We start from the raw sequence: 23,281 nt of genomic DNA, 5'->3' as shown, positions 1-23,281 counted from the left end.
CAGATGATGATAAAAGCAGTCTGGTATCAAAGGGAATTCTGTGTGCATTGAATTAATCTTGAATATGAGTGGTGCCGGCAGCACTGCCAGTGGGAGGGACTAGGTAATTGCAAAGCATAAAGACTCAGGTCACAGGAAAGATGCCTCCAACCCCACAGTGTTTTGGACAAGCTGCCCAGGGCAAGGACAATGACCATATCCCTTTAATATGGTTTCACCCCCTGTTCCCAGAAATCCACCTCTGTCAGAGGTCATGCCTTTCTGCCCATAGTTCTAGAGACACCAATCCTTCTTTGAACCTGCTTGGATAATTATGATCTAAAAATCTGGTGGCAAAGTCACACATTTGAAGAGCCCACTGCACAGACGGGTAATCAATTTCATCTTCCTAAAACCTGATTTCTGGAAGGGACACCAACAAAATGATGGGAAACCATGAGCAGTCATTTCCTGCTCCCCTTTGCTCTGCAAGTCACAGTTTTATATGATGCTATCACATCCCTGCCAGCTTCTTTCTTCCACACTAGTCTTTACATTACACTGATTTTTAGACCAGCTCTTCCCTCTACCCTCAGCCATCCCGTCCCAATTCCTCCTTCAAGTAACTGCCTGTGCTTGCCTTATTGTGTTTTTGAGCTGTTTCCTTGTACTAAAACTCCATCAGCTCAGTGTATCAAAACTGACAGTGGGAAGGCTGTTGCAGCTGAGTTTAGACAACCCAGTCAGTCTGTTAATTCGTGTCTTGTTCAGAAACCTTTTCATATCTTTGATGTCCCTTATATGTGTCTCCTTTAGCATTTTTGAGGTGGGATAATTGGAACTGCACACTACTTTTGGAGTGGTCATGTTTTCTGTTTTGGTCTTCACCTTTAATGTCTACAGTCTGTAGTAGTGGAGCAGAACAGCTTTAAACAACAGCAACCAATTGTTCCATGAACAATAATTTGAGATTTAATTGGCTTCACTCATCCCTGTGTCATTTAATTGGCTTCACTCATCCCTGTGTCATTTAATTGTCCTGGGATTCTTGTCTTTGGTATGTCAGTAACAGACAAAGCTAATCTCACAAGAGATTTATCAGCACTAAAATAGATTAATGAAAATTGACTTAACTGCCATAAATCACTGCAAAATACTCTTTTTTTGTGTGTGTTTATGCTTGTGTGTGTGTATTTATGCTGTTTTCAACAGTCAAATTCTGTTAAATTTCATTGCAAGAAAAAAGACAACACTACTTGGAAGGGTGGTACTCTCTTATTTCATGTGCTTTGCTTGCTGCTGACACAACTTGAACATTTACTGTACCATCCCTACTACAGTTAAACATTTCCATAATGTCTGTTTTGCAGACAGATGATAAGATGCATGGCTAAATCAGGAATTTGACCAACATCCTAGTGCTGAGAGTAAAGAACCAGCAGTTTCCAGGATGAATAGAAACCTATGACTAATGGCATTTGATCTTGTTAGGGAAGAAGCTATTTTTAATTCTGTGACGTTCAAGCATTGATTACTTATGTAGAGATGTTGGGAAAGTGCTAGACATAATGTGACCTCGTTATCTGCAGTTTTGCCATCTCAAAAATCTGCCTTTGCTTCTGCTGGTACCCTCTGTTCATGAAAAATGAAAAAAAATCTGCCTGTTCCTCAGAAGTGCCAAAGCTACCATAATTACAAATGCAACACCTCATCTATTGAAAAAGAAAAAACCTGGGCAGTTACACCTGAAGGACGTGTGTGATGGTAGGATAAAAAGGTTCATCTTTGCACAAACATTACCTCAGGGACTTGTCTGCTCTGCTCAAAAATATTTCTCTCCAGAAAGATCATTCCTACTCAGCTTCTCAGTGCTGCCTTGGCTAGGTTTGCAGAGGATGCTGGTAATAATGTAGAAATGCCTGTTCCAAATCTACACATTTTAATGAGTTTGGTACTTAGAATTAGTCACTATAAAATACTTTAAAAGGTGCAACACAATTTTCCTTCTGTCCTTGTACATAGCTCTGAAGTGTGGATGTATATTTAGTTTGTTTTCCAGCAGGTCACTTCTTGTTAAAGTTCCAAAATATAAACTTATATTTATATAAATATAAATCCAACTTATTTTTGAATCCTTTTAAAATGCTGGTATCTGTGATGTTAAAGACAATTTTCTTATAAGCCATCTTCATTTTAATAAGGCATTGGTCACTGCTTTGCCCTCCATGACATTTCCACACAAGTGGCAAAAAATACTCCAAAGTGAAGTTGTTGGCAAATGCATCAGCAACGATTTTTTTTTTTCATTTTCAAGCAATTATGCAAGGAAGGACCTGTTCTAGTCCAACAACATTGGACATAGAGATTATGCTCATGATTTGTGGATGACATTAAATGTAGGGAGTCCAAATGTAATGAAATGCAGGACTCTACTGGAGAAGCATCAAATCAAATTAAACAAAAGACTGATATAAAGCATATCATGTGGGGATGAAGAAGGGGATGTCACCAGGGCAAATGGGAAGAGCTAGCCCAGCAGGACACATACAGCAGGCATTGGCTCCCAGCCAAAGGCAGCCTAGAAACCAAGGATTTTGTGCTGTTTGACAAGACATAAATGCCACTTCAGTCTATTCAAACAGAGGTGCTGTGCTACAGACACACAGATGACAATTGTACTTCTAGCCAGGGTTGATGATTTCCCAGCTGTCATGTTTTGTTTTGGGACATCAAATAAAAATTCAGTGTGGAAAAATGTTGGGCAGAGAAAAACTGCAAAGAGAAGGATTCAGATCTGCCTCATCTGTAGGAGTTAGGTACATCAATGTTCTTAAGAGAACTGCAATGACTAAAGAGGACTGGCTAATTCTTCACATTTCCACTGACGATGGGTTAAACAGTAACTGGCTTAGTGGCAACAAAGGAAGATTGGTGGCCCAACAAACTGACCACTGTTATGAGGAATAACCATCTAACAAGACCCATGTGGCGGTACTGGGACAAGCAGTTAGGTAACACTCACACTGATAGCGGCTGTTCTCAAACTTGGGATCGTTGTCGTTGACGTCAGCGATGAGGACGGTGACCTGGCACACGCCGATCAGCGGCTCCTGCGCCTGGTCAGTGGCAGTGACAGACAGAGCGTACTCCCTCTGCTTCTCCCGGTCGAAACTCTGCGTGGTGGTGATGACTCCTGCAAACACAGACCCCTCCTGTTCTGCGTGTCACAGCCTCAGGGCTGAATTTGCAGAGAGGAGTCTGCACATCTCCTGTGCAAAAGGAAGTTCTGACTGCATGCAACACAGCTGTGAAGCTTGATCCTCAACAACCCTGCTATGTTTACCTTGGACTAGACCAACTCTTGTCTTTCCTCTCCTCACATGTCACCTTTTTTCTGCTGCCCTGGTAAGACGCTCAGTCTGAGCATCTTGTTATCTCATGGCTCATGGAGCACAGAACTTTCTCCTTCTCACTGAAGGGCCTCTCTAGGTTTACTCCAGTGGTAGCCCAACTAACTGAATCAGCTCATTGTCACTTTCAGGAGGTGTCACACCACAGAAGACACAAGTGATGTGACCAAAGTAATCTCTGCTACAGGAGTTGGAGGCTGCCTCATTGAACAGATTAAAATTGGGTAAAATCATACAGTGGATAAATCAAACAATTTTCTCCAAATCTTCAGGCTTTCTTCCTTACTAATCAAGTCTCTCCCTACCTCAGCTATTTTCTTCTGGTTATCAGATTTCAAACTGGCTTTCTTCAGGCCACTTCTAGACCTATTTCTCTACTATGCTCAGAGTTCTTCAGCTCTGTTGTAATCCCTTCCAGTCTCCTGCACAGTCCTGGACATAACAATTTCCCATTTTCCTATTTTGACTATAGAAACATCAACAACTACATAACATCTTCATTTGAAATAAATCATATTTTATGACATTGTTGCCCTGTTCTGGTATGAGCGTTTTGCCTGCAGTGCACTGGATCTCCTATTTGTGCATGAGATGAGAAATAAACTGTGGCCACATCATAGGGAAGAAGTTAACCTGTAAAAATCACACTTTCTGCTCTGCATTTTTATAGCTACCCTTGATCCAAACAGGAAGGTAAGTGATACAGAACACATTTTTATCTTCTTAATGAACTGGGGTTTGTTTCCCTATTTAATTTGCATTTGGGGCCCCTAATATACGAAGGATGTGCATCTGTTGGAGTGAATCCAGAGGAGGGACATGAAGATGATACAAGGGTTGGAACATGTCTCCTGTGAAGACAGACTGAGTTGGGATTTTTCATCCTGGAGAAGGTTCCGGGGAGACCTTACAGCACCTTCCAGTACCTAAAAGTGGCCTACACAAGAGCTGGAGAGGATCTGTGGACATATAGTGATAGGACCAGGTGTACTGGCTTTAATCTGAGGGAGAACAGGTTTAGGTCAGGGAGAAATTCTTTACTGTGAAGGTGGTGAGACACTGCACAACAGAGGTTGCCCAGGGAAGCAGTGGAAGCCCCATCCCTGGAAGTGTCCCTGGAAGTGTTCAAGGCCAGGTTGGATGGGGCATTGGGCAACAAAGTCTAGTGGAAGGTGTCCCTGCCCACAGCAGGGGTGCTGGAAATAAATGATCCTTCAGGTCTCTTCCAACCCAAACCATTTGATATTACTATGATTTGAATCACTACAATATTAATCTAATCTAATCTAATCTAATCTAATCTAATCTAATCTAATCTAATCTAATCTAATCTAATCTGCCTGGCTATTTACACACCCTGAGTATTTCCCAGTGTTTATCCTATAAACTGTCACAGCAAACCATACAGTCACATTGTTAAGCATGAGCTCGCATGGACATAACGATATAGTGGCATTTTCATTACAGTACAATGTCATTTTCATTTTTTTCTCAGTAACCTGAAGCTACTGACCTGTGTCTGGGTCAATGCTGAAGCCTTGGGAAGCTCCATCTCGGTGCATGAGCCCATACTTCACCTCTCCATTGATGCCAAGGTCTGCATCATAGGCTTCTACCTGTAGCACAGGCGTGCCTGGAGGCTGATTCTCCAGAACCCAGGTGCTGTCACTGTAGTAAGCGCACTAAAAATACACCCAAACATCCGACCCTAAATGTTACACAGAGTCACATGAATTTGCTGCACAGTGTCAATATTTTTTCCAGCAGATCTGAGAAAAACTTGGAAGAAAATCACTACTATTACTTATGCACATGAAGAAATCAATCTCTAAGGGAGAGGAAGGAAAAAGGAGAATGAAGGCTTTGCATTTCCTCTATGAAGAAAGCTGACTGCTGCTCACTTACAGGTTCATTCTGCTCTGCACACACAGACCCTTCAGCCCACCAGCAACCACCAGTAGCTATGGAGACTCCATTACCCCAGTTACAGTTTAGATGAGAAAAGAATATTTGCAGAAGGACGTCTTACCTCTCTAAAGACAGGCTTGTTGTTATTGATGTCATTAACTCCTACAATCACCTCAGCAAAGCTCCTGAGAGGAGTGGGCCCCCCTGAGGCATTGTCATCTATCGCAGTGACATTCAGGGTGTACTGTGGCCCTTTCAGGCTGGGTGGTGGGTTTCTGCGGAGTTTAATGATACCTGAATTTGGAAGCATAAAGTGTCATGTTAATTTCCTGTGTAAACACAAAATCAAGTGAGCATCACATTTCTCCATCACAGTATTGCTGGCTCAGTTTGTATTTTGGTTGCAAAGCATAGGAACCTGTCATCTTATTCGTGTAGCCTTGGAGCAGGATCCCAAGTTTTGGCTGATAGCTGAAAAACAACCATCATATCAAAGAATTAATCCTCACTGATACAAAGTATCCCTACTTGCAAATTATATAAATATGGTTTTTGACATATGGGTGGAGCAGAGTCAGTAGAGATTAGACAGTAAATAACTGTGCTCTAAAACCTCTTCCTTACCTTTCTGGCTATCCAGCTCAAAGTTGCCCTCCTCATTGCCTCCTGTAATCAGATAAAGAAGCCCATCTCCATCAGGGTCCTCTGCCCGAACAGTAGCCACCAAGGTGCCAGGACCAGCATCTTCCGAAAGGAAAGTCCTGTAACTGACGGACAGAAGGGAGCAATGGCAGCACACAAAGCATCAGAATAACCATCACCATGTTAGCCATCAGCAAGATTATGAATTCATTATTAATGGCTTTTTAAAGCTTTGGGCATGCAACCATGGAATCTTAAATTGGTTTAAGACATGACTTAGTTCTTCTTTGTTCAACATAGGATACTTATTTTAGGATTGTAACCCTGTACTTATGGTATACATAATTTTGAAGGATCTTTTGGAGGATAACAATATGCACCATACTGTGTTGTACTGTAGAACTGGATCATATATCTTCTAAACTTGAGAAAAAGGACTAGTATGTGCCACGCAGTGTTTCTTATATCCCTATATGTTAATGGAAAGCATCAGATACTACAGAGATAAATGTAAAAAAACTATTTAATTTGGTAAATAAATATATGTGTTTTGTATTTAAAACATGCTCATACTTCAAAATTGTTCAAAGAATATAAATTGTATTGATTAGGGACAGGAAAGAAAAAGGAGCCTTAAACAAGCAGGGGCCCATGAAATTAGTTTACAATACAATCTGTTGATGCTAAAATTAAGTTTTAGTTTGCTTACTACCATATTTATTTGTCACCTATTTATACATGGATAATCACTTTGAGACCTAGGAGTCAACAAGTCAACACAGTCAAAATCATTCCCTGGATAGACAGGTCTTTGATTCATTCTGTTCTCTCTCTATAAAGTCAATATACCAGTATCACAATGATGTCATTTTTTTTTTTTTATATGATCTAGAAATGAAAGTCCAGCTCCTAAAGCCTTTCTATATAGAAATTACCCTTCAATTTCACCGCTACAGTTGCACGCAACAAGTGACCATTTAGCCAAGTGCTATTAAGGTTACATGTGTGAACATGTAACCAAAAGCAAAAGCAGGAGTTCAAGGTGCCTTACACAGACTGGGAGAAGACAGGAGCCTCGTCATTCACGTTGGCCATTCGAATGCGCACAGACGCCGTCCCTGTGCGAGGGGGATGTCCTTTATCGACAGCTATCACCACAAACTCGTACATGTGGTTTGCTCGCTCAAAGTTCAGCCTCTGGTTAGAATTGATGACCCCATGACGTGTGATGGAAAAATCAGTGCTCTGGATGAAGTAAGAGATCTCAGAGTTGGAGCCAGAGTCGCAGTCTGTTGCAAGCACTATTAGAGAACACATTTAACAGAACAGTCATACTGCAAAGGAGGTTTGGTTATGCTGTTTCCCATCAAGCCAAATCTGGTTTATTGTTAGTTTTTGAGAAAAGGTATCATCTAAATCTGTTTCATCCACAAAAGTTTTTTGGTTTTTTTTTTTTTGTTTGTTTGTTTGGTTGGTTGGTTTTGATTTTTTTGTTTGTTTGTTTTTCTGGTTAGAGTCTGGGAACTTAGCAGAAGTCTGGGAGTGAAAAATCAAAACAATGCTTCCCTCTGCTCCAACCCAACCTGAGTGATCACAGCCAGGTGAATTTGCAAGAGAGCTGTAATCCTAGCACTGCACAAAATGCTTTGTACAAATTGCAGTCAACACTGGTAATTAGCACACAATCAGTATGCACGTTGGTTGAACATTATCAGTCATAAACCAGTTCCTCACTCTTTCCAGGAATGCCATGTTCAAATTTAATTAGCTCCCAGTTAGTTATACACTTTTTAATTACCTGGTGCTTCAAGGTATGAAGAGTAATTAAACATTCCTCCCCAGCAAGTGTTTATTCAGTATGCTGAGTGTCCCATCTGCTCAGAAGCAGCAAACCAGCACAACAAAGACCTGGAGCTCACAGCATAGCATCAAAAAAGTGATTTTTGAGAGGGAAGCTGACCTCTCTAATTACCTTGCAATTTTTTTAGCCTAACAAGGCTTCATATCATACCCACACTGGTAATAAACAAACTCCTTATTCTACCAATAGGATCCAGATGCAGCCACTGTGGTAGCACACAGCCTTTGGGAAGCAGAACAGTGATTGCAGTGTGTGGACACCCCAGCAAACAGCTGCAGCATCACCCACAGAGGGGTGGCAGAAACAACCCATGCCTATCAGAATATTAACTCAGAATAGGAAAGAAGCAGAGAATGATTTCAAAAGTACACTGAAGAACTGTTCCGCTTAGTCACAAAAAATTTCAACTGCATCTGCCTGTGGAAAGTTACTCATCTTTGTTTACACGATATTTAGAGTGGTTGTAACACTTTGTTTAAAATCTCTCCAAATCCTGCTGTGAATAAATGTTTGTGTGTGTTACAGACTACAAAATCAAGGGCTTTAGAGTTAATCACTCTCTTGCTGCACCAAGAGACAAAATATATTAAAAACTCAAGAAAGACTAAAATGACAGTGATTTAAATCTGTCAAATATATTGGTTAAGTATTGTTTTTAGAAAGGCATGCAGAATGTGAAAAACTTACTTGATTTGAAAAATTCTGATTTAATCTACAGTCATTAGTGAGACATTATAACCATTCACAAAAATATATTCTATGTGCTTAACTACATGCTTCTTTTCCCCCAGATGTTTTATGGCAAATGGGGAATGTGGAGCTTACTTGTACACGACACAAACATGCCTTACCTCCCAACTGGGAATTCTATTCCCCTTCATTTCATTCCATCCTGGGAACTGGTGTGCATTGCAAAGGATATTTTAAGGATCATATGCCAGCCACAAGCAGTTCTGTGCTGGCTTTACACGTGTTCTGAAGTAGCTCAGTGCAAGCCAACTCTGGCTCAAGAGCTGACTGAGTTGCCAGCTACAGCTCCAAGCCTTGCTCTGCTGGCACAGCGATGCAGCTGAAGGCTGAGGGCCCTGCTGACAGCACCCTCTGTGCTTCAGGCTTCGAGTGGGCTAAAATAAAAGCTAACTGAAACATTTGTGTCATCCACAGTTTTAACAAAATCACATACCACACCACCTTTTTCACTGCCATCAACAGATACTACAGGCATGACCAGAATGGCAAAAGCTGTCTCATATTTGCATTTATTTTTGTTTGTTGGCCATTCTGAGGCTGCAACATCCCACTCCTCAAGAACAAGGGTAGGAGCTGTTTGTCTTTTTTTTTTTTGGCAGAGTTAGTGGCACAGGTCTCATCCTGCACAACGTACAGCTTCCTCGCAGCTCTAACAACCCTCCTCAGTTGTCCTACAGCAAGTGAGTCTTCACACACCCATTTCCACTGACTGTCACTATACTTCCACCTCACATTTTCTTTTCTAAGGTGGCTTTCTCTTGAAATGTACCCCATGTGGCAAGACAACAGCATGGGATGCAATTGCACAGCTTTGACATTCTACTTACTTTGGACATGGGGCATATATTTTTTCCCCCACAAGTGGAATTTTGATGAGCTTTACAAGTCCTCTGGACAGAAGAACATTCATCTCTTTAAGGAAAATCACATGCTTAGGAATTTTAGGATTTGGATATTCTGACCAATTTATTTCTTCCCAAGAGCAATTAAATCTAAAAATTAAGTATGACAAGCTCTGAACACTCTTAGAAAATATTTAGAGAAAGCAGGTCCTGCAGCCCATTACACAAGGGAAGCTAAGCTTCTTATCACCTCTGCAACCTGCAGAGTTCATCTCCAGCTTTGGGAAATTTACATTTCTGTCTTTTTGCTAAGTCTTGCCTTGGCACATACTCATTTCTCAGGGTTTATACCCCCTGAAGTCTTTTATCAGGATACTATTTTAGCCTCTAAAAATGTCATCTGTGCACTCAGGGTTTATATGCAAGTGGCACACGACCATGTTAAAAACAACAGCCATGGCATGATGACTGGTAAGCCACAACCATAAATATAAGTTCACAAGCTTTCAAAGTATTTTTCCTTTAGCACTTTGCAAGTTAGTTATACAGCATTAATGCCTACTTGACAAAACTAGCTGCCCATTTTAAAAAGCCCTGTTTTTTCTTAGCACATTAAGAAAAGAAAAACTAATTGCAGTAGCTTCTGGGACACAAAAAGATTACCAAGATGAATTAAAAGACAGCTACAACATTTAAAGGAAACTTATCCACTTCCTATCAGCTGCTTTAACTGCCCTTGGATACCACAGTATCTCTCCTTGGGCACAGTACAGTGATCCTCACCTGAGGACACTCACAACTCTACTTCCAGGGTACCTAGAAGGCATCCACAGACTGCCAGGAAAGCTGCCATCCACATCTTACAAAGGCAGTGCCTGTGGAGGAGAGCACTTCCTCATGGCCAGAACACAAAAAGGTAACTGGCAAGACTGAATGAAAGGTGACAGGATGGTCCCCACCTTGCAGAAGAGACGTTCCAACAGGAATGGTTTCGGGAACGTTGTCTCTGCTGTAAATGGAGCGCTGGAATTCAGGAGAACAGTCATTTTCATCAGTGATATGGACCATGACCTGAGGAAAAAGGACACATTGAGAATGGATTTTAGCTTCTACACTGCTAAAAGAGCACCTCTTTCTCGATACTGCAGTGGCAGTCAGTGCTTTTGCTGCTCTCCCATCCTTACACCTCTGATGCTATTATCCTCACACTACTGCTATAACACAGAGAAGTATTTTCTCCTCCACTCCCAAGATGGGAGTTAAAGCCAAAAGATAATAACAAGAGGTATTTGCAGAGCCTAGATGTGAACCCAAGTCAGAGCCCAGATTTCTGTCTGTACTGCAAGGCCTCCTCCCTGCCCAGCATCCTCACGAGTGTTCCGGGCTATCCATCTGTGTAACTGGTCCTGGAACAAGGGTTTGCAGACCACGGGTAGGACGTGAAGAGATTCATGTACCTCAGTCACACTGCTGAGAGTGCTCTCAACTTCCATGGCTTTCAGCAGGAGGTGGTAGAGGTGGTGCTCACTCTCGTAGTCCACAGGGTGGGTCAGGCTGAGCTCTCCGCTCTCTTGCCTCACCCGGAAGAGCCCAGAGGGGTTCGTCAGGAGAGTGTAGGAAAGAGGCTGGCTCTGGAAAGAAACAGCCTCAACAACTGCTACTCTGCAAAGAATGAGACAACAGTCCTTTGCTTCAAAACAATAGCAACAGAGGCTGTCTCCTCAGCACCCAAAGGAGGAGGATAGGATGAGGGGAGATATCTTGCTCACTCTCTGTCAATGCTTGGCTCAGCTTTGTACTCAGACTGGAAACCCTTTTTGGTACCCTTTCTCTTCTCTCACCAAACTTACTCACTGACATAGCAGTGCTGAAATAACAACCCACTAAAACATCTTTTTCTTTCCTATTGTAGTCTTTCAAATACTTGACAGCAGTTACTGGTTTACCCCCAGTTTCTCAGTTATAATTTCTCAGAAATAAATGGCCTACTACGCTTCTGAGTTTCTCTGTAGTTGTATATTCAGAAAATAAACGGGTTCAGACATAGATGGGAAACCCATGGAGCACAGGGCTTTCCAGATCCTGCTGTCCACCTTGGCAGGACATCAAAGGAATATTTGCCTTCCTACTGTGACTTACGTTTTGAAGCTCCACCTCTCACACCAGTCTTTCACCAGCACAATACACTTTTAACTCATCTCACTGAAAGCTCCTGGGAAGTAGAGAAATTTCCCTCCTCCTTCTCATTCAGTCTCTCTTAAGGATTAGTGGCACATCTCCAGCAATTTTTCCTAGGTCATCAGTTTATTTTGAGGTTTCCTGCTCCTTAGAGGCCTTATGGCACTGTTCCACCTGCTCCTTAGAGGCCTTAAGCCCATTCTGCTCTCAAGTAGCTGAACAGTGACAATAAACCCAGAGCCAGCTTGAGAGCATCTCCCCACTGTGGCTTGGTTTAGCTACTCTTCATGCAACAGCAGAGCCCCTTGGAGATTGAGCTTTATCTATTTGTACTTCACACTGGTGCTGTTATCTCAAGAGTCTGGCAATCATTTGTCTTTCTAGAAATTTGAATACAAGTCAAATGGGACACAAACAACTCCAGGTCTGGTTAATTAAAAGACTATTTTTCAAGCATTTGTTTAAATCACCAGGAGATGCATAGCCAGTAGTTTGGATGTTCTAGTTCATGATGAACTCAGTTGCACTAAGACCCCAAAAGCATTGAAATAATTCCAGCATCCCAGACTACATCTGACACGTGGAGACTCATGTCACACTGGAGACACTGAAACATCAGAAGAGGCATAACTTCTTTTAGAAAACACAACGTTATTCTTAAAGTGTAATAGACAAATGCATTTGCGTAGCCCTGAGAAGCAAAACCACAAAAGTTTCACTCTGTTGTGCAGGGAGGGAGTCACCTAACCAAGTACAACTTACTTTTCTCCTGCTGGAGTATTTTCAGGCACAAACACACTGTAGGACATGTTAGTGAACTGTGGAGGTCGGGAGCCTGCCAGGATGGAAAGGGAGGCGTAGGGGCTTTTGTTGCCATACTCATCAGAGGCTTCCACAGTAACCACATACTCCTTGTTCCACGTCAAAGGCAAACCAGTCGTCATGATAATGCCAGTGTCCTTATCCACTCGGAATCGCTCTTCACCACCTAGCAATACATGCACAAAGCTGGTCTCAGACATGCCCCACAGCAAGAACATTGGCACCTCACCATCTCAAAGTAAGCCATCCTCAACTCATCCACCTATGTCCTTGCATGCACTTCTTGTTACCTTTCCAGTTGTTCACCTTATCTTTCACTCACACTGTTTTGTTGGCCAGAGTAAAAGAGACAGGAATGAGTAAGAAATGGAGCCTTGAGCTAACAGTAAAGCTGCCATCAATTTCAAAATAAGCAAAGAAAATGGCAATGAGAAAGATTCTCATCCACATAAATTTTACTTACAGCACTTCCAGCTTCTACTTGCTGTACCTTTAAGGATTCCCCAAGGGAAAAATCTACCAATGAAATTATAAAATGGGAACTAGGTATGAAACATCTACAGCTAAATAGAATTTTACCTTTTTTTCAGGCCAGCCCTACCTGCAATGAGTGTGTACGTTATGCCAGCAGTGGTGTTTTCACCGCTACTGTAACGTGCGACGAGCTGGTAGATGAGAGTGCCTTTGCGCGCATCAGGATCAACACGAGCCAGGTACGGGTATGGGTACATGCCCCAGGACAGAAGTTCCTCTTCTGGGGCAAGGAGTGTCACGTGGCAGAGGTACCAGTCATCATCTGCAAAAGACACATGGATTTCTAGGCAGCTTGGTCACAAACTTTAGTTTGGAAATGTTAGTCAGGAATGTTAAGATCTTATCCATTAGTATCTGTAAACAAACTGAGAGGGAAGCTTCCACTGCAAAGGACATGTAGAGATTTAATTACAGTATTTTTAGCTCTGGGTAGACCTATATTCAAGTCTTTTTAATTCACAACAAGTCACTAACAGATGCTAAAGGTATATATGGGCTTCTTGAAGAAATTTTCCTAAGCACATTTGTGTTCTAAAAGTGACCTTAAGATTTGACTTCAAATTAAAATGAATATATTACTGAATGTAGAGAATAAATTTGAATAAAAAGACAAGCTAAATGTAGAAAGGGGGGTATGTAGAAAGGTACACGGGAATAGTGCACATTTTCTGCCTGTTAAAATATGATCACATACTTCAAACAACTACACTGAGGTTGCAGGTCTGTTAAGGGCTACACCACTATTAATGAAACACCCACCCAGGTGTATGTGTGTCTCATACAGGAAATCCTTCATCTCTAGCTTCAAGAAGGTAATTTCACACAGGATGGAAGAAGACAGGAGCACGTGGACAAAACCAGCACCAAAGGTAAGAAGTAAGTCAGAAATTCCAAACAATTTCTGTGTATGTCTCAGGGATGTGACACTAAATAAAAGGCTACCCAGAGATAGATATTCCCTGACACACCAGACCTGTATTTACAAGCAGCCTTAGCCCGCAGTAAAAATACATGACAGGCAGATTTCCCAGAGACAGTCATTCCCAGGAAGGAAAAAACTTAACTGAAGTTTTGTGGACTTTTAAAGTATTTAAAATCATTTAAGACACGGTTTCCTTAGTTTTTCTTTGATTACGTGGTTTCTGGTTTTCTCATGTACCAGCACTGCATGCAGGAGAACATTGGTTCACTTTTTTTTTCCCCCTCTGTACTGCTGTGTGGAACAAGGCACAACTCACAGCATGAGGTACTAGATCATAAGAGAGCTGGAGTGGTCACTGTTCTATCTGTAGCCAAGAAGGAGGGTTGAGAAATACGTGTCCTAATTCAGCCAGTTACAGACAGTGTTATTTTGCTAGTAAAGGGATGAAAACTTGTAGGCATGAGCATTTAAAGATATTTTTGTTCATGTATTGATCTAATTTAGGCAGTTCTAATTTCTGCAGAGATTGAATATCTAGACAAATATTTTTCCCATTTAGTGAAACCTGGAGAATGATTTAAAAATTATAATTATACAGATTATTCTTAATATTGCTCCTTATAGGTGATCCAGTTGTTAAGTACCAATCAATAATGAATGAGGTCCTAATTCTGCTGTAGATATTGTAAAACCCACCAAAAGTCAGAAATAAAACAGATCTATGTTTTAAAAAAGACAAGTGAACAAATTTCATTGAGTTCAGAACAGCATGTCAGGGGAAACATTTGTGTTGTTCAAACTAACCATAATTTTCTGGACTCTTAAAAACACCTTCTCTCTCTATGAAAGGTTTAAACAGAAACATAGAAGAATTTAGGTTGGAAAAGACTTTAGGATCATCAAGTCCAACCATTAACCTGGTACTGCCAACTTTACAACTAAACATGGGATTCACCATCCTTGGAAATGTTGAAAATCATGTGAACATGGCATTTGAGAACATGATTTAATGGTGAATATGGTGCTGGTGTTAGACTGACAGTCAGACTTGATAATTTTAAAGGTCTTTTCGAACCTAAAGAATTCCACAATTCTATGATACCACATCCCTAAATGCCACCCATTGTCTCCCCATGTCTTTTAGATACCTCCAGGGGCGGTGACTCCACCACTTCCCTGGAATGCCTGTTCTAATGCTTGGCAACCCTTTCTGTGAAGAATTTTTTTCCCTAATATTGAATCTAACCCTCCCCTGGCACAACTTGGGGCCATTTCCTCTTGTGCTATCACTTGTTACTTGGGAGAGGAGACTGAGCTGCTCTTGGCTACAACCTTCTTTCAGGCAGCTGCAGAGAGCAGTAAGATCACCCTGAGCCTCCTTTTCTCCAGACTAAGCACCCCCATCTCCCTCAGCCGCTCCTCACAGGGTTTGTGCTCCAGACCCCTCACCAGCTCCATTTCCCTCCTCTGGACACGCTCCAGCCCCTCAATGTCCTTCTTGTTCTGAGGGGCCAGAACTGGACACAGCACTCGAGGTGTGGCCTCAGCAGTGCCAGTACAGGGGGACAATCCCTGTCCTGTTCCTGCTGGCCACACTATTGCTGATACAGGCCAGGATGCCACTGGCCTTCTTGGCCACCTGGGCACATGGTGGCTCATGCTCAGCCCTCACTGAACCTTGGTAAAATTTTGACACTTAGCAAAGCCTCAGAGCACAGACTCATGGGATGGGTGAGGGTGGCAGAACCTCTGGAGATCATCTGGTCCAACTGCTCTGCTCAAGCTGGGCTACCTAGACCTGGCTGCTCAGGAAAATGTCCACAAGGCTTTTGAATATCACCAAGGAGGGAGACCCCAAAACCCGTCTGGGCAATCCAGTGAACTAAAGTTCTAGAGGCTGGATTTCAAGAAAGACATGAACCAGCTGGCAAGTGTCCAGAGAAAAGCAAAGAGAATAACCAGAAAGAATGCCCTTCAAGAGAGGTGAAAAGAACAGGAGATTTTCAGGAGACTGCAAGAGACATGCAAAGAGTGATTTAAGAGGCTGAAGGACTGAGGTATGAAGTCAGTCAGCTGTTGTGTAAACTGCAAACCAAAAAACAACCAACTCTCATTCTGAAGGAAAAGAATGGCATTAGATGATGGGCATGGGATCCCTCAGCATGTTTTTAATTATAAGGACAATGAAGCCCCCCGATAGTGGCCAGAGAGGTGAGAGCATCCATCACGGAGATCTTTAAGACTAAACAAAGATCTGTTGGCAATCGCTTTGTTGTGACAAAACCTGCCTCTAGGCAGGGGCATGGAACCAGCAAGACTATTAAATCCTTTCCATCACACATTAATCTCCCTGTCCTTCAGCTTTTGCATCTCATTGATTTTTGAGGCATGCATGTCCACATGTCACTCATTCCCCTGCAGCTTCAAGGAACTTCTAACATAAACATTCTTTGGACTTTGTGTTTTATCTTTGCTGTTTGCTTAAGGGTAAGAAGTGAGACAAGGAGTGAATGGCAGTCTAGAAACATCCAGCACCACACATGAAAGGAAAAAGCTGGGATGAAGCCAAACCTGGAGGGCTGTAGTACAGCAGCAGGGGTAATAAACTTCAGCTATAGGGTGGAATATCTTTTTGCAGCTGAGACCTGGCTCACTCCTTCAGGCCCTCAGCATTTATTTCAGATTTTCACACTTGGAGCTGTTTTCTCCATGTAAGTAAACAAAATTTAAATTTAAACAACCTGCAAGCATTCCAGTCCAAAGCAAAACAGTCCAGGTTATATCTATATAGATCAGAGCTCTAATTCTAGCAAGGCATAAATGGAAGAAAAGATAGTTACAAAGAGCAGATTTTATCAATTCAGGTCCAGAACCTGAAAAGCAGTGTTGAACACAGTCTGGAGACTATCAGGTGGGCAGTCAAACAGCACTAAATTCCCCTATGATCCAGAAAGAGCAGATCAGAAGCAGCACTATGAGTAGGGACATTTTTGTTATGGTCGTTTCTCTTTGCACACACAGCAGATATGAGAAACTCAAGGATTTTAAGGTGTTACAGACACATGGCAATCAGATACTGTGTGAAATTATCACACTGTCTTGAAACAAGTCAGGGAAACAAAACTAGCCTTGACAAAGTAGAGTTTTACCCCAGGAATGTATTGTGTTTTCAACTGTCATAGCTGCAAAGGCATTAACAGATCAAGCCTCTGAAATCAATAGTGTTTTATTTTGTTCCTGACAGAACCACAGCATCCTATTAAATCAAAATGCAACATCACCCAGTGATGTTGCAGTTCACCTATTTTGTCAATATGAATCATCCACTGCAAGGAAGGAAATAAACAGGAAACCAGACTATCATCAGGATAGTCTGGCCTCTGCACCACACATTGGAAAGAGTCTTGGTAGGATCAGTCTGGAAGAGAATATTAAAGATTGCTGATTTTCCTGGAGATACTGGTGTATCTCCAAGGCTTCAGTTTTACCTCGTGCTTACACCTGAAAAAGACATGTAAACAAAAGGGATGTCAATCAATCACCAGTTAAGAGCATCCTAAATAAAAATGTTAGGATGCAGCAAGTGCAAGAACAGGGGGAATGAAGAGATGCTAAGTTTGCATCTTGGAGAGTTAAACCCTCTTCAGCAGATCAGAGTACATACACCCACACCTTCCTTGGACAAGAATATGAAAGAAAAGAAAGAACTGGAAAGGGTTTTGAGACTACAAATGGCTATTCTTGCAAACCTGCGTAAATTTCACTCCTTTGATCGTTTAGTTTCCTCCCTTACCAAAAGAAGAAACGCAAGAGAAGAGAATCTCTTTTCCTAAGATTAGGATTAGAACAGCACTGACTGGTGTGGGTTTAAGGGGACTAATGTTGGAAAATTAAGAAATAAAAAATTTTTATTAATTAATTAATTAATTTATTTTTTAAAAAAATTAAAAATGGTAGTTTCTGTTTTGTTTCTATCCCCTCAGGCAAAAAGAATAATTTGAATTGAAAAGAGAGTGTGGTATGTGAAGAAGTTTCTGAAGTACCTGAAATAGGACACCAAGGTGGGATGCCTAGAAATTTCCTCATTGTGCTGTCAGGCCACACCACTAGTCCTCAGCTTTGACTCATTATTGAACCACAGCCAGGAAATCTACACCTGAGAAATGGTTACTATCATGCTAAAACCCCCTTATCATCTTTAGGACCATAGGCATAATCTGCTTAGGGGTATTTAAACTTAAAAAATTCTTGTGGCAGTATTTGATCTTTAACCACAGTTCATCATCACTTTCAGAAATGCTGCTTTTTTTTTTTTTTTTTTCATTTTAATTACACTGTTAGTGATATTTACACAGTCATGCTGTCCACTGTGCCGCTCTCTCCTTCCAAAGTGGCTTTTGAATCTGGTGGTAAACTATTCCTACAAGCTTGAACATCAGCAGCTGGCCAGAAGATGAGCACCCCAAATAAAGGTATTCACTGAGGTAAAGGAGAAGAGAAAGCAGCTTTAACTTGGTCTTGAGGACTAGTCCAGTCAGCAGCACCTATGATGCTCATCTCTCTGCCCCAGCTGCAGCACGTGCTGTCACCCCCATTGAGAGAAGTGCAGGGGCATCAAGAAGCTCTTACAATGGGAACAGCCTTCAGAACACAGATCTCCCCTTCAAAACTGAAGGCTTAATTTTATTAATTTCTTTTCCCTAACTCCCTTAAGCAAAGTTGTATGGGAGCACCTTCAGTCCAGCTAGTCTGCTGTCATGAACGTGCTGGGTCAGCTCCACCTCAGACACTGATGAGAGATTCCTGAACATGATGCTTTTATTGAGTAACAGATTTGGTGTCTCACAAATACTCCTAAGGTTTGGATACAATTCCCAGGCGTATCATACTCCTTTGTAACACACTAGGGCACTGCTTGGACTCACGCTGGACCAAGTAGTGAGTACTGTGTCCTAAAGGCAATAATAAGGGTAAAAATAAAAGTGTAATACCTTCACCATCAGTTATGCAAAGAGGCCTCTTTACTCTCTTGGCAGTCCACAAACCACTGCAGCAGCCTGGGGATAAAGAGCCCTCAGCCACAGTACACCTGGGCAATGTGACTGTCTCAGCTAAAGCTATGCTAATTTCAATTTTCCCTCCTCAGCTGACCACAACCAGCAAGCTTGGAAAAGACCAACCTGCAGAAATCATTTTGCATTATATCTATTACATACTTCTTAATATACACCAGCACCTGGACACATTTTCAATGCATACACACTCTTGCCCAGTTTAGGGGCCAAGGTCTTGCTTTTCTCAATACTACCTGTGGACTCCCCCAGAGGGACCTTTGAGCTAAAAGGCAACTGCAGGTGCCACTGCACATATGGACACCAAAGAAAACTCTTCAGCCAATTTTTCACTTTCTGTGTGAATGCACAGCTTCAGTGGGTACCTCCATCACATGGGATGTCTGAGAACCATGGCATTTGTTAGGCAGCAAAGATAATTTCCACAGGCAGATGTCTGTACACCACAGGAAAAGCTGCAGGCAGTTATAGGAACAGGACTTCAAACTCCATTGTATTTTTACTGCTATCACATCATCTTGCCTGTGGTGTCCTCCTCTAGTTTTTAAAATCTGTTTTAGTTTTGTTGTCCGTTTCCAGAGGAAAGCTCTGAAGCACTCTCAGACCTGTGACTACAGATGTAGCATTTCTGTCTCAGCCCTTAAATCTACTGCATCTGCCAACAGCTGCTTGTTACCACTCTATCAGGAGAATTAGAAACACAGCACCACAGAGAAAGTAGGAGGTACAACTATTTACAGGATTGCAAAAGCTTCCATATAACAGATTCTACATAGAACAAGATTTTTATTACAGTTTGCCGTGTTAACAGCTGACTAATCCTCAGTAAAAATGTTATTAAATACTGTACAAAAAATAATTAGCTGCAAGCACATCAGTTGATGAGGAAGTCACATCACACCAACATAGTAAGAGTAGCTGAGGAGTCAACAGCACAGAGGGCATTCAGGGAATCTTTTATGGCTTTTAAAGAAGGAAAGTGTAGTAAGACACAGCTACAATCATCCTACCCAGCACAGCACCTACTCTTCCTCATTAAAGTGGTACTTATTAAGTTTAAAGTAGTTTGTGTGAGACATAAAAAATCTTGTTCCTGAGAGGCTGTAGCAGAGTCTGATTGCTTCAGTGGTTAGGAATCATTTTGCTTTGATGTTCAGTCTTCCTGTGGAAAAACTACAGGCATCTATCAGTGTTGTCCTTTAATATAATTATTAAGTCTCTTCTCCCTGAAGGTTGTTTAAAGGTTTTTAAAATAAAAAGTTGCTTGCTCAGGTGCCAAGCAGTAAGACCTGTTCCTATGACCATACTTAAAGTGTATAAAATTCTTTCCAAGCTTAAAAAGATAATGTCACAAGCAAAATACAATCATTTTAGAACAGCAAATGTGTCTGGCAAGTACAAAAAGATGCCAAAAAACCTCGTAGCAGTATTAACTTTACCACCACTGGGAGCAGCTGTGAGAAGCAGCTCAGACCCAGCAGCACATGGCCCTTTGGTGAAGCTGGGCAGCAGCACTGGAGTGAAGTTTGGAGCAGCAGCCTCCAAAGGAGCCATGTGCTGGCTACTCTGCTGTGTCCTAAGAAATGAAAAGGTAAAGTTACCAGATCACCTTCCAGTTCTCCATATATACTAAATTGCTAAACAGATTTTCTTCCACAGATGTGGCCCTTGATACTTTGCTGCTTCTCTCTCACAAATCAGGTCTATGCCATACATGGGGTTCACTTAGGCAAAAGCTCAACCCCCATAGGAATTAATGGCTCCTTACTTTGTTGTCATCAAGCACTGCTTTTAGGGCATTCCATCAGCACCATTCATGGCAGGAGGAGAGCTCCAAATCCTTTCCATCAGCCTGTTTCCTCAGATCAGGTTTTTAAAGGCTTTTCTTAAACTTTCTGCTTTACTTTCTCTTCAATTTTGGGCAATTTCCACCAGCAAGCCAACCTCAGTGCTCAAACTGCAGTGCTGTTGAGTTCTGCCCTAGCCAAGGCCTGACTGCTGTAGCAAGGAACCCCTAAAATACCCCAAAACCCCGGCTGTGAAACCACTGCTCCCTGCAGAGGACACAGCTCTCCAAGCCCTTTGGAGATGCACAAGCAGGAGCAAGTTCAATTCCACTCCATTCATAGTCCCAGAAGAGAAGGCTTGGCGCACATCTGCCATGGGGAGCTGACATGGACAGACTGCCTGTGCAAACGTGGCACGTGTGTGTTTTGTGCCTCCCATGTGTAATGCAGGCGTGCAAAGGCAGCCCCAGGTCGGCTGGCTCCTGCCAGTAAATGAAAATCAAACACTGCTGTGCACTGCACAGTGCTCCTGGAGTGAGAGACAACACCAGGAGCATGCAGGGGTGTTTCTGGCATGGTGCAGCTTTGATCTGGGTCTAAAACCAGATTTTTAAATGCCTTCCTGCTGTTGAAATGTAATGAAAACTTAAAATATTAAATCATAGTCTCAAGACACTAGTCTTGAGAATAAAGGGTTGAATATTCTATTTTTAAGGTTTCCCACTGCTTTTCTCTCAAACTTGTTACGATAGAGGTTTTCTCATAATTTAAATAGCCTATGTTACTTACCAAGAATACTTGTAACATGAGCTTTACGTTTACCTCTTCAGTTTTAAGCTTTTTGTTGGCTTCTCAAAATGTCTGATTTTATCAGACATTCTTAAGACTTATCTATTCCCTCTGTATCATTATATATGTTTACATTCATTTTTCTTTTTTTTTTTACAGCAAGGTTTTTCCAAAAATACATAGAGATGGGATAGTGTAATAACCTTCATCCCTGGCCATTAAAATGGTTTCATGGGTTAAGTGAAGCAAGCTTTTTCTGTCAGTACCTGAATTTGAAGGCATGCTAATGGCATCCACAGATGGTTTTAATCAGTTTGATACCAGGAGGGAACACCCCCCCCAATGCCATCAGGGGGAAAAAAAAAAAAAAAAAAAAAAAAAGCAGCATATAATATGACCTCAATACTTGATCAAGTCAAATTTCTGTTTCTGGAACAAGATTTTTCTAAAAATGTCAGGGGGTACCAGGAAGCAGTGGGCCATTTCTGTCTCTGGTAACAAAGAAAAGGGAAAAAAACCCCAAACCTAAGCTATGTCTTGATTTGAAATCATGGCCAGCAAAACACATGAATTACTTGTTAGCGTTTTACAAAAGCTGTATTACATGGAATGAAAGTAGTCATCCTGATGGAAGTTTCTTAAGAAAATAGAAGGGACTCAGAGCACATATTCTTTCCATGTGCAGTTCAGGTTGTATTTACAGGAATGTCACGATCTGACAGATGTATTTTTAAAAAGCAGCTTGCTTCCAGTGAGTCATAAGAGTTCAACACTGATCATATTCTACCATAAGACACCACACTGAAGGAACTGCATTATGCCACAGCCTCCTCAGTCAGATTTAAGATCTCCCTCCTTGGAATTCACTTACAGTAGTAAACAGCTGTTATCCCACCTGAAAGAGAAGAGGAATGAGATATCCATCTCACCTCCAAAGCCAGGAAAATACGGAACAGCTTTGCAGCTGTTTTACTCACTTCAGTCTTAAACTACCTGCTGGTGTTTGCCCCTCTGATGTCTTGAGGCACCCCAGAGTTAAAGGGTTGCTAATACCAACCCTTTAACCCTTCAGCGCACTGCGGACACATGGGAGGGGAAGAGATTTGTCTTGCCATGACTTTTTGAGTTCCTACTGTTACCAAACAAAATTGCCCTTTGTAGATTATGGAGAGACTTCTTACAGAGTTGTTTTCAGTTAGCTGGCATGTGGAGTGTATCTTCAGTGTGTGTATGCAGAACATGGACATCTACCACTGGGTCTCACTATTCCAAGCCAAGGCAGTGTGCACTCTGTAAGCCCTTGGTGACAGGCTCTTAAGTTTAAAGAAAAAAAAAAAACAACAAACCAAACAAAAACACCTCTGAAACAAAAAAAAAAAACCCCAAAACCAAAACAAAACCAAACAAACAGAACAAAAACAACAATATAAGCCCCCAAACCAAACCGAGAGCTAAAAGTCTTCTAGAAGAACAAGGGTAAGAAATTGCTTTTTGAAGCATGATAAAGTCTTAAATGTCAAATTTCTACACAGTGTGCACCAGTACCTATTGCCAGCATCAGAGAGGACAGCTGAGGGGGCAAAAGATGAAACAGCAAGTCCATGTCCTACCCTAAGTTGGTATGAGAAGTAGGAAAACCTGCGTAGGTACTTGTAGGTGTGAATGAACAAAGGCAGACTTGGAAGAGAAAGGGAGCTTCAACTCTTCCTCACCATCCCCAGCCTTTCCATGCTCAGGCCCCACACTGTTCTGATGTGCAGTCAGTGTTTCCAGGATGGGAAATGT

At 41.8% G+C, this 23,281-nt stretch overlaps 1 protein-coding gene across 1 annotated transcript in view; it reads right to left on the bottom strand.

Moving 5' to 3' along the window:
* LOC131576749 (neural-cadherin-like) overlaps nt 1-13,191 on the bottom strand; it is a 40,082-nt gene extending 26,891 nt beyond the window's left edge. The window contains exons 1-9 of the mRNA XM_058833746.1: nt 12,994-13,191; nt 12,333-12,558; nt 10,850-11,054; nt 10,352-10,463; nt 6,991-7,240; nt 5,922-6,064; nt 5,419-5,591; nt 4,903-5,071; nt 3,002-3,172 (exon numbers count right to left, since the gene is read on the bottom strand). Of these exons, the coding sequence (XP_058689729.1) occupies nt 3,002-3,172; nt 4,903-5,071; nt 5,419-5,591; nt 5,922-6,064; nt 6,991-7,240; nt 10,352-10,463; nt 10,850-11,054; nt 12,333-12,558; nt 12,994-13,123 (1,579 nt within the window). The 5' untranslated portion in view covers nt 13,124-13,191. The remainder of the gene's footprint in view (nt 1-3,001; nt 3,173-4,902; nt 5,072-5,418; nt 5,592-5,921; nt 6,065-6,990; nt 7,241-10,351; nt 10,464-10,849; nt 11,055-12,332; nt 12,559-12,993) is intronic.
* Between the last annotated feature and the right edge of the window lie 10,090 nt (nt 13,192-23,281).

The sequence above is a fragment of the Poecile atricapillus genome, chromosome 2 (genome assembly GCF_030490865.1).
Source record: "Poecile atricapillus isolate bPoeAtr1 chromosome 2, bPoeAtr1.hap1, whole genome shotgun sequence".
NCBI lineage: Eukaryota > Metazoa > Chordata > Aves > Passeriformes > Paridae > Poecile > Poecile atricapillus.
Note: the sequence above shows the minus strand (reverse complement) of the source record. Positions and strands in the feature narration are given on the sequence as shown.